The 9,424-nt window shown below is 44.4% G+C and overlaps 1 protein-coding gene across 2 annotated transcripts; it reads left to right on the plus strand.

The window, feature by feature from the left end:
- Positions 1–1,388: 1,388 nt before the first annotated feature.
- Positions 1,389–8,994, plus strand: LOC122933060. Of its 2 annotated transcripts, none has more exons than XM_044287804.1 (3): positions 1,389–1,532; positions 4,109–4,481; positions 6,707–8,994. In XM_044287804.1, the coding sequence occupies exon 3, from the start codon at positions 6,898–6,900 to the stop codon at positions 7,942–7,944; it is 1,047 nt and encodes a 348-aa protein (XP_044143739.1). In that variant the 5' UTR covers positions 1,389–1,532; positions 4,109–4,481; positions 6,707–6,897; the 3' UTR covers positions 7,945–8,994. The 2 variants fall into 2 exon arrangements, with proteins under 2 accessions (XP_044143739.1, XP_044143740.1); XM_044287805.1 differs by having other exon boundaries at positions 6,723–8,994.
- Positions 8,995–9,424: the final 430 nt, after the last annotated feature.

Here is a 9,424-nt window from a genome sequence, read left to right on the forward strand (position 1 = left end):
GATTTGGTCAGGGTACAATGTGGCAACCACCAGCAGAGAAGAAGATGCTGAGGTACCAATGACAAAGTAAGGGTTTAAAACCAATTAAAAAACTGGTAATTGTCCTGTAACTACCGTATCCCTCAGCTATTGCGAATACGCACCAGACTGACTCTCTTCAAGGAGAACCAAGAATTCTTTGAAAGATTCAAGCAGATACTCAATAAATGTTCGTTAAATTTAATGACTTTAACTTTATCATATCTACAAAACGCAATCAGCAAAACAAAAATGGAGATAAATACAATCGAAGAACAGCTCAAAGCGATTATACCCATGGAGGACTATAACCAATTGAAATAAAGAATATCTTCATCCCTGGCACAACGTCAGAAAGAGGTGGAGACAACAAAGAGGAACACATTTCTTTGGGATATTGTCATGGCCTATTGTGCGTTTAGTGACACTTTCCTTCACTTGGTTGCCCGTGACTACGTTTGGTGTTGTATGCATGTGGTGGCAGTGTCTCGGCCTTCTGGCTGATTCCCAGGACATGGTTGCCACGCATGTCGTTGCCCGCGGCAACAAGTGAAGTGTGTGCTTATTTGTATAATTCCCCTTTAAGTGGCCGTCTTTCCTTGCCTTGTCTTGGAAGGGTTAACTTCCTTCCTAGTGTGTGTGCACTGGGTGTGTCTGTGTGTGGGTTTGGCTACATGGGCTATTTAGCCTCTGCTGTGATCAGTAGTCTGAGGGGTACTTCAGCCATGGCTAGCTAGAGTCATCCTCCTGTGATATACCATCTGCCAGTGGGGGCCACCCTTGTGGTTATAGGTTTATGTTACATGATGTTATGAAGATGTTTGGTTTTTATTCTTTACAGCTTATGGTCCTTGGTTCCTGTGTGATGTGTGGTGTGTGCTGTGTCCGTTTGTGTTGTTGTGGACAGCAGCACTTGCACATGGGTTCCAGGCTTTGTGTCTGTGGCAGGTAGGCGTTGTACTTGTTACATTTACCTGCCATTGCCATAAGTTGTTCATGTCTCCCTTTTCTATGTAGCTTGGCCACTTTAGACTCCTGTTTCTCCGCGTCCAGGAGGAACAGGTTGTCTACCCAGCTCTTAGTCCAGGGCCACCCTGAGGGCTAGCAGGGACTATTAGGTTCCGGTGTATGAGCCCTCCTACCATCAGGGTTGGCTCATACGGTTAGAAGTCAGGGTCAGATTAGGGACGCAATAGGAGGTGACCTGCTCCCTAATTCTGTTGTTCTGGCCGAGCACCCATTAACATCTTTTTTCCCCATCCTCAGCCGTGACAGATATAGAGGACTATAGACAAAACTGTGTCTATAGGTGGCCATATCCCTCAAACATTCGATCAAGCTATGCCTATAGACGCTCATCTTCAAGAGACTCAGCACAATCCGATTCGAGCATCGATACTCACCTTCAATACAGACCCGATAACCAGCAACGTCGCGTCCGGGGCTGGAAAGGACAAATAGGAGGAACAAATATCGTGACACAAGGAGCCTCCAATGTCGCAACTAGATCCCAGGTACAGTCATTAGTGATTAATATATCGTCATACACACTGGGACCTGCGGTATGTCGTTATTAGATAAAGGACTCTCCTACTGTCCATCTAAACTGTTGGATACATTCTAACTAGATTTAGATCTACAGAGACTCTATAGGAACATTTGTCTCAAGGTTCACTTTTCCTGCAGCTCCGATAATAAACCCAGGGATACCTCTCTACCCAGATCAGAGGTATCAATTCGGGACTTCGGTTTACGTAACAAAAGCCACTTCACACCCCCCCAAAACCCAACCTTCTATTGAGACATTTATTTCTGTAGTCCAAAAGGACATGACACAATTCAGAAAAGATCTATCCCTGGGTAGATATAAATTCCCACACAACCTAGAGAACACGGAAAGACAAGCTCTTTAATCTCTTTTGAAGAGGAAAGACCTTGTTTTTAAACCGGCAGACAAGGGAGGGGCCCTTGTGATCATGGACAAACAGAAATACATTGACGAAATGTATCGCCAACTCAATCATCACACTGTCTATTTGAAATTATCTAGCGATCCAACCAAACAGGTCAGTGATAAGATACAACAGGTACTACAACGCTACCATTCACTTGGGGTGAACGATGATTCTATGGTCCTTCTTAACTAAATCTAATCCAATCACACCGGTTATTTATACACTACCAAAGGTACATAAAAATCTCCATAACCCTCCTGGCCGACCAATAGTGGTTTCTACTGACTCGATCCTTTCCCCACTATCTATTCTTCTTGAAAAGGCCCTTACTCCGATCATCAAAAATACCAGGTCCTTTCTACTAGACACCTCGGCCTTTCTCACTTTACTTGACAACATATCTCCTCTGTCCCCCAACACTTTTTTAGTAACGTGGGATGTGACCAGCTTATACACGTCAATCCAACATAAAAAAGGTGTTACAGCAGTCCACAAACTACTGACCTCACAAAACCTACAATCCAGTTTGGTTAACTTTTATATGGACCTGCTGGAACTAGTCCTTTTAAACAATTATTTCCTTTTCCAGGACAATTTTTATTTACAGCAACAGTGTACCGCAAAGGGGTCCAATGTGGTGCCTCCCTATGCAAATTGCTATATGTCAGATTTTGAAGAAACGTATATATACCCACATACACACTTCCAAAGCGCCTTAACATGGAAGCGATATATAAATGGCATTTTTTGGATATGGGAGGGCACATTGGATTCCCTATTGCAATTTCATGCGTTCCTAAACTCTGTCTATCCAAAGCTGCAGTTTACGACCCATTCCCATACCAATACTATGAACTTTTTGGACACCATGGTTACCAAACAACCAACCGGCATCCTCACTACAGATGTATACAGAAAACCAACTGACTTCTCCAGTTTCCACTCTCCAAATACTAAAAAAATCACTCCCACATTCTCAATTCGAGCGTGTACGGCGGATTGTAAAAACAGACTCTCTCTGTCTGACTAGACTTACAGAAATGAAACAACGGTTTCTTGAGCGGGGTTACCCACCACGTCTCCTTCACAATTCAGATAAACCAAGACCAGAGAAATCCATAGGAACTTCCAATAGGATACTCTTTGTCCATACCTTTCATCCAAGTGTCAGAAAAATGATCAACAGCATTAGGAACCATTGGTCGATTCTACAGAAATCATACCCGAATGTTGCGGAATTTAGGAACCCCATATTATCTTGTACACGTCGTCCCAGGAACTAAAGGGATTTGCTAGTAAAGGCAGACATGGGCCCCTCTAGGTCCGCTCCCAGACAGACCTTCTTACACAAACAGAAGATGGGCACATTTCCTTGTGTGCACTGCCTTCAATGCTCTAATGTTTTAAAGGGATCTCATTTCCATCACCCACTATCAGGAAAAAGCTTCCCCATCCGTGGCTTTTTCATATGCGATTCCACCTTTGTGTTATATCTACTGAAATGTCCCTGCGGTTAGATCTACATAGGGGAAACAACTCAGAAGATACGCGATCGAGTTTGTCAACAGAAATCCACTATAAGACGCAAGAACTTACTATTGCCAGTACCGGCACATTTCATATCCGCAAGCCACAATCTCTCACAACTTAATTATCAGGTCATTGAACAAGTGACACCTCACAGGAGGGGAGGAGATAGAGTGAAACTATTAAAAACCAGGGAGGCATACTGGATTCACACGTTAGAACCGAAAGGACTAAATAGGGAATATGAAATTCAGGGTTTAATCAAAATTTCCATTTGACAGTCTGTTTGAGTATCCCGACATGAACTATGATTATGTAAACAATGCTGCCCCTGTTGTCCCTTTTTGCCCTATACTACATATTACTTTAGATCACAACCGGTGTCTAATTTGGTTTTATTGTATTCCGTGTCTCTAAGATGGAACCTATATCTGTCTAATTGGACAACTTTGCACTACTCAGATCGCAGCAGTTTTTATTACATGGTGTCATTCCCTGTATATGATACTATATTCCCTGTGTACATGCTGTATTATAATTTCTAGTTTTTAGTATATCTACAATTGATTACTATATGCCCCTATTAATGTTTGTTCTTTCCCTTCTAGATGCCTTAAATTCGGCTTTCCACATCCTATTATTCTAGGTTCCCTTCTTCCCCTCTTCCACTACGGTGTACTGCTGGCGGCGCTGGGACCAGGGAGTGCTCCATGCCGGCATCCATGGCGAGGCTCGATGCGCTCCTCCATTCTTCTGCCCGTGTGCGGCATTCGGGGAGCGCTCCGGCCATCGCCGTTACCCAAAGCGAGGCTTGATGCGCTCTGTTGTCCTTCTGCGCATGTGGAGCGTCCCTGCACGTCCGGCCGGCACATTAAAAGAGGGCGCGCAGCATCCCCCAGGCAGGCGTACCTCCATTAGTGTTATTGCACATTTCTATTGACGCCCGTCGCCCAGAACATTCCAAGAGAATAGCGGCACCAGGTATCTATTTACATATGAATTATAAGAATCATTTATATACACATAGAAAGAGAGGATCCAGCTTCTTGTGGAGTAAAAAAATGTTCTTTATTGGCTCATCATATAAAATCCACCAAAAACACAGGAAAAAGGTGTAGTAACATGTTTCGGGCTACAGAATCCAGCCCTTCATCAAGACAGATTCTGTAGCCCGAAACATGTTACTACACCTTTTTCCTGTGTTTTTGGTGGATTTTATATGATCAGCCAATAAAGAACTATTTTTTACTCCACAAGAAGCTGGATCCTCTCTTTCTATTGGATATTCTATTGGGCCCAGTTCTTGCCTTTTTTCTGTGCTTCGTGGATTAAAGTCAGAGGTGAGAGCTGCAGTCATTTCTATCATTGTTATTTATATACACATATACTGCACAATCAGTACCAGTGGATTATATAGGCTACACTTGGGTTCTGGTCTGCCTTTCGGATGAAGGTGGCATATCCTTTTCTTATATTACCTACTGGATTTTGATGACCACCAGTACTCCCCCTACTTTCCCTCATTCACACTACCTTTATTGCTTCATTATATGTAACGTGTATGGGTAAGGCCACTTCAAGATGGTTTACCTCATGGCGTTTTGCTTCTGATTATGTAATCATTATGATAATGCTGATATGATATTTTGTGATATGTTTGTCTATTTATCTTTTGCTTTTCTCTTAACATCATTACTACACATGGATCCCGCCTAAGGAACCAACCCCTCGTTCATCCATTTGTGCACCTATATGAGGACCTAGATTTGAGATGCTATCAATATGATGATTATATACATTCCTGTTGTCATACATGTATTTATACCACTGTCCTGTTACATTACTATATAATATATTTATTTATTTGTTCTCTTTTTTTTTTTCTTGTACTCTGTAGTACAGAGTCGGATTGTGGCCGAAACGTCACGTGTCTTACACAGCTGCATTTTCCAATAAATGTACCCTTTTGCACTGATATACTGTAGATAAAGCCACCCTGGAGAACCTGCTTAGGGTACTTTCACACTAGTGGCAGGAACGGATCCGACAGGCTGTTCACCCTGTCGGATCCGTCCTGCTGCTTTTTCGCCATGCCGCTGGACTGCCGCTCCGTCCCCATTGACTATAATGGGGGCGGAGCACCGGTGCAGTACGGCAGTGTGCCGTGAGAGGCCGCGGGACTAAAAAGTCGGACATACAGTACTTTTAGTCCAGCGGCCTCTCGCCGTGCACTGTTGTGCGGCACCAGAGTTCTGCCCCCGTCCCCATGATCCCCTCTCCTATTCACTCTAATAGAGATCTATTAGGGTGAATAGGATTTTCACACTTTCCATTCTGAGCTATGCCTCGTACATAGCTCAGCATGGAGAATGCTATGGCAGGCCTGGATCGCTGCAGCAGCAACTAGGCTGCCATGGCAACCGATCAGAGCCCTGCTATTTCACTGCTGCGGCTCCGATCAGGAGAGAGAACCGTATCCCACTGCCTTCACTCACAGGTGCCACAATCAGCATTGATCACGGCACCTGCGGGTGCCAACTATATGATACAGCCAGTACCCGCCATGTATGGAGTGGGCCCACTGCAGAGGCCCGCTCTGTACACATGTAGATGCATAACTCCATATATATACAGCGTTATGGGTTAAGAGGTTAAAAGGGAGCTCTGAAGAATGAAAGATGGAATCTGATTGGTTGCTATGGGCAGCTAAACCAGTTTTCCTTTACACCAGTTTGATAAATCTCCTGTGTGCCTGTGGACTCTCATCACTAATTTTAAGGCCTCATGCACATGGCCGTTGCCCCGCCATGGCCATATTGCGGCCCGCATACAGTAATCCGGAGCTGCGGTGCGGAACGGAGTGATGGAACCGTGTGTTTCCATAGAGTGCTTCTGTGGTGTTTCTGTCCGTGCCCCCGCACCACAAAAAAATAGAACTTGTTAAATTTTTTTTACTGTCCGGACAGATCACGGACCCATTCAAGTTGAATGGGTCTGGATCCCGCGCGGCTGCCGTACGGATAGGGCCCGTGCATTGGGGACCGCAAATTGCATGAGGCCTAAGTCTGCTTCTGGTTTTGATTCCTAGTCTAAGATCCTACCTTACCTGTGGATTGTATTTCTGCTAATATGTACTGACTCTAGCCCATACCTTCCTGCCAGTTACCAGTCTGTTTCTTGTTACCAGTCCTGTGTCTTTATTCCAGTTCTGCTACTCCACAGCTACAAACTGGCCCCTCCTACTCCACAGCTACAAACTGGCCTCTCCTACTCCACAGCTACAAACTGGCCTCTCCTACTCCACAGCTGCAAACTGGCCTCTCCTACTCCACAGCTACAAACTGGCCTCTCCTACTCCACAGCTACAAACTGGCCTCTCCTACTCCACAGCTGCAAAATGGCCTCTCCTACTCCACAGCTACAAACTGGCCTCTCCTACTCCACAGCTACAAACTGGCCCCTCCTACTCCACAGCTACAAACTGGCCCCTCCTACTCCACAGCTACAAACTGGCCTCTCCTACTCCACAGCTACAAACTGGCCTCTCCTACTCCACAGCTACAAACTGGCCCCTCCTACTCCACAGCTACAAACTGGCCTCTACTACTCCACAGCTGCAAAATGGCCTCTCCTACTCCACTGCTACAAACTGGCCTCTCCTACTCCACAGCTACAAACTGGCCTCTCCTACTCCACAGCTGCAAACTGGGCTCTTCTACTCCACAGCTGCAAAATGGCCCCTCCTACTCCACAGCTACAAACTGGCCTCTTCTACTCCACAGCTACAAACTGGCCTCTCCTACTCCACAGCTGCAAACTGGCCTCTACTACTCCACAGCTGCAAACTGGCCTCTACTACTCCATAGCTACAAACAGGCCTCTCCTACTCCACAGCTGCAAAATGGCCTCTCCTACTCCACAGCTACAAACTGGCCTCTCCTACTCCACAGCTACAAACTGGCCTCTCCTACTCCACAGCTGCAAAATGGCTTCTCCTACTCCACAGCTACAAACTGGCCTCTCCTACTCCACAGCTACAAACTGGCCTCTCCTACTCCACAGCTACAAACTGGCCTCTCCTACTCCACAGCTGCAAACTGGCCTCTCCTACTCCACAGCTACAAACTGGCCTCTCCTACTCCACAGCTGCAAACTGACCTCTCCTACTCCACAGCTACAAACTGGCCTCTCCTACTCCACAGCTGCAAAATGGCCTCTCCTACTCCACAGCTACAAACTGGCCTCTCCTACTCCACAGCTGCAAAATGGCCTCTCCTACTCCACAGCTACAAACTGGCCTCTCCTACTCCACAGCTGCAAAATGGCCTCTCCTACTCCACAGCTACAAACTGGCCTCTCCTACTCCACAGCTACAAACTGGCCTCTCCTACTCCACAGCTACAAACTGGCCTCTCCTACTCCACAGTTTCAAACTGAACACTAGTACACTGTGGATTTGGACATTCCAAAACAGAAATCTTCTTTTGTGTGCTATTGGTCATTGTCTGGTTGCATCACCCAAAGTATCTGCAGCTTGAGGTCATGGACTACTGCCCTTACATTCTCCTGTAAAATGTTTTGATACACCTTAGAATTCATTATTCCCTCAATGATTTCAAAGTTTTTAGATCCGGAGGCAGCAGAGCAGCCCCAAACAATGGTGGTCTCTCCACCATGCCTCACAGTTGTTATGACGTTTTAGTGTTGACGTGCAGTGCAATTCTTCCTCCAACCATAGAATTGTGCTTTTGTGCTAAAAAGTTTGACTTGTGTCTCATCTGTTCCTAGAACATTTTCCCAGAAGCATTGAAAACATCCAGGTGATCTCAGACAATCTTCTTTGCAGTGCACTTCTATGAGCACTATTCTTGTAGTGAAAAACAGAGGTTTTGGAAGTTTTTAGAGTCTTCTGTAGGCATTTTGCTGTTACCCTTGGATTATTTTTCACCTCTTATTTCTCACCTCTTTCAGGATTGCTTTTTGTGCTATTGATTTAACTTTAGTGGTAATCTTAGCAGAATGCCTGCTGATTTTTTAAATACTGTGTGTAGATAACTTGTCTAACAGTGAATTGATGTGCACCCAGTTCAAAAGCAATGCTTTAGTAGCCTTTTCCAGCTTCATGCATCTCTATAACATATCTTCTGAGGTTTTCTGAAAGTTGTTTCCATTGAGGCATGCTTCACAGTAATCAATCTTTCTTGTTTTGAGCAGATGTATTAGTAACCGGGCTTTGTGTGCCTTTATTTAATCAGCGAGCACCAGTAGCATTAATAATCACATCTCCTTAATCGAAACACCTTGTATCAACTAGCTCTTGGAGAAGTCTTTAACACAGACTGAAGAGCCTCATTGCAGGCTATACATTACAAGTGCAATATGAGGATGTACTTGAATGAATCGGGTTTAGACACAGCAGGCCGAACCCGGTTTGCTTATCACTAACACAGAGGTTCACATACTTTTCCTCTCTGTACTGTGAATGTTTACTCAATGCGAGCAATAAAAAAACATGAACAGTACAACTGCTTGAGTGTTATTAGCTTAATTGTGTTTGTCTCTAGAAACAGCCAGACCACAGTTTATTATAAAAAAAAAAAATCCAAAATGTTCCCTTACTTTTTTACATTGATCAACCAAAACATTTTTTATGTAGTTTTTGAAGCCAAAGTTAGGAGTGTCTTATATATATGAGGCATTCCTGACTTTGGCTCCAAAAACTGTATACAAAAAAACAAAAATGTGGAAACCCAGCTTTAAAAGGGTTGTCTCGCAAATAGCTGAATTACCATGTAGTCAGTCAAGTTAATACAAGGCACTTACTAATGTATTGTGATTGTCCATATTACCTCTTTGTTGGCTTGATTCATTTTTCTATCACATCATACACTGCTTATATCCATGGTTTACGACCACTCTGCAAT

This window comes from Bufo gargarizans, chromosome 3 (genome assembly GCF_014858855.1).
Source record: "Bufo gargarizans isolate SCDJY-AF-19 chromosome 3, ASM1485885v1, whole genome shotgun sequence".
In the NCBI taxonomy this organism is placed as follows: Eukaryota; Metazoa; Chordata; class Amphibia; order Anura; family Bufonidae; genus Bufo; species Bufo gargarizans.

Coding starts and splice junctions, on each gene's coding strand:
- LOC122933060 (XM_044287804.1), top strand. CDS start 6,898: ATGGCCTCTCCTACTCCACAGCTACAAACTGGCCTCTCCTACTCCACA.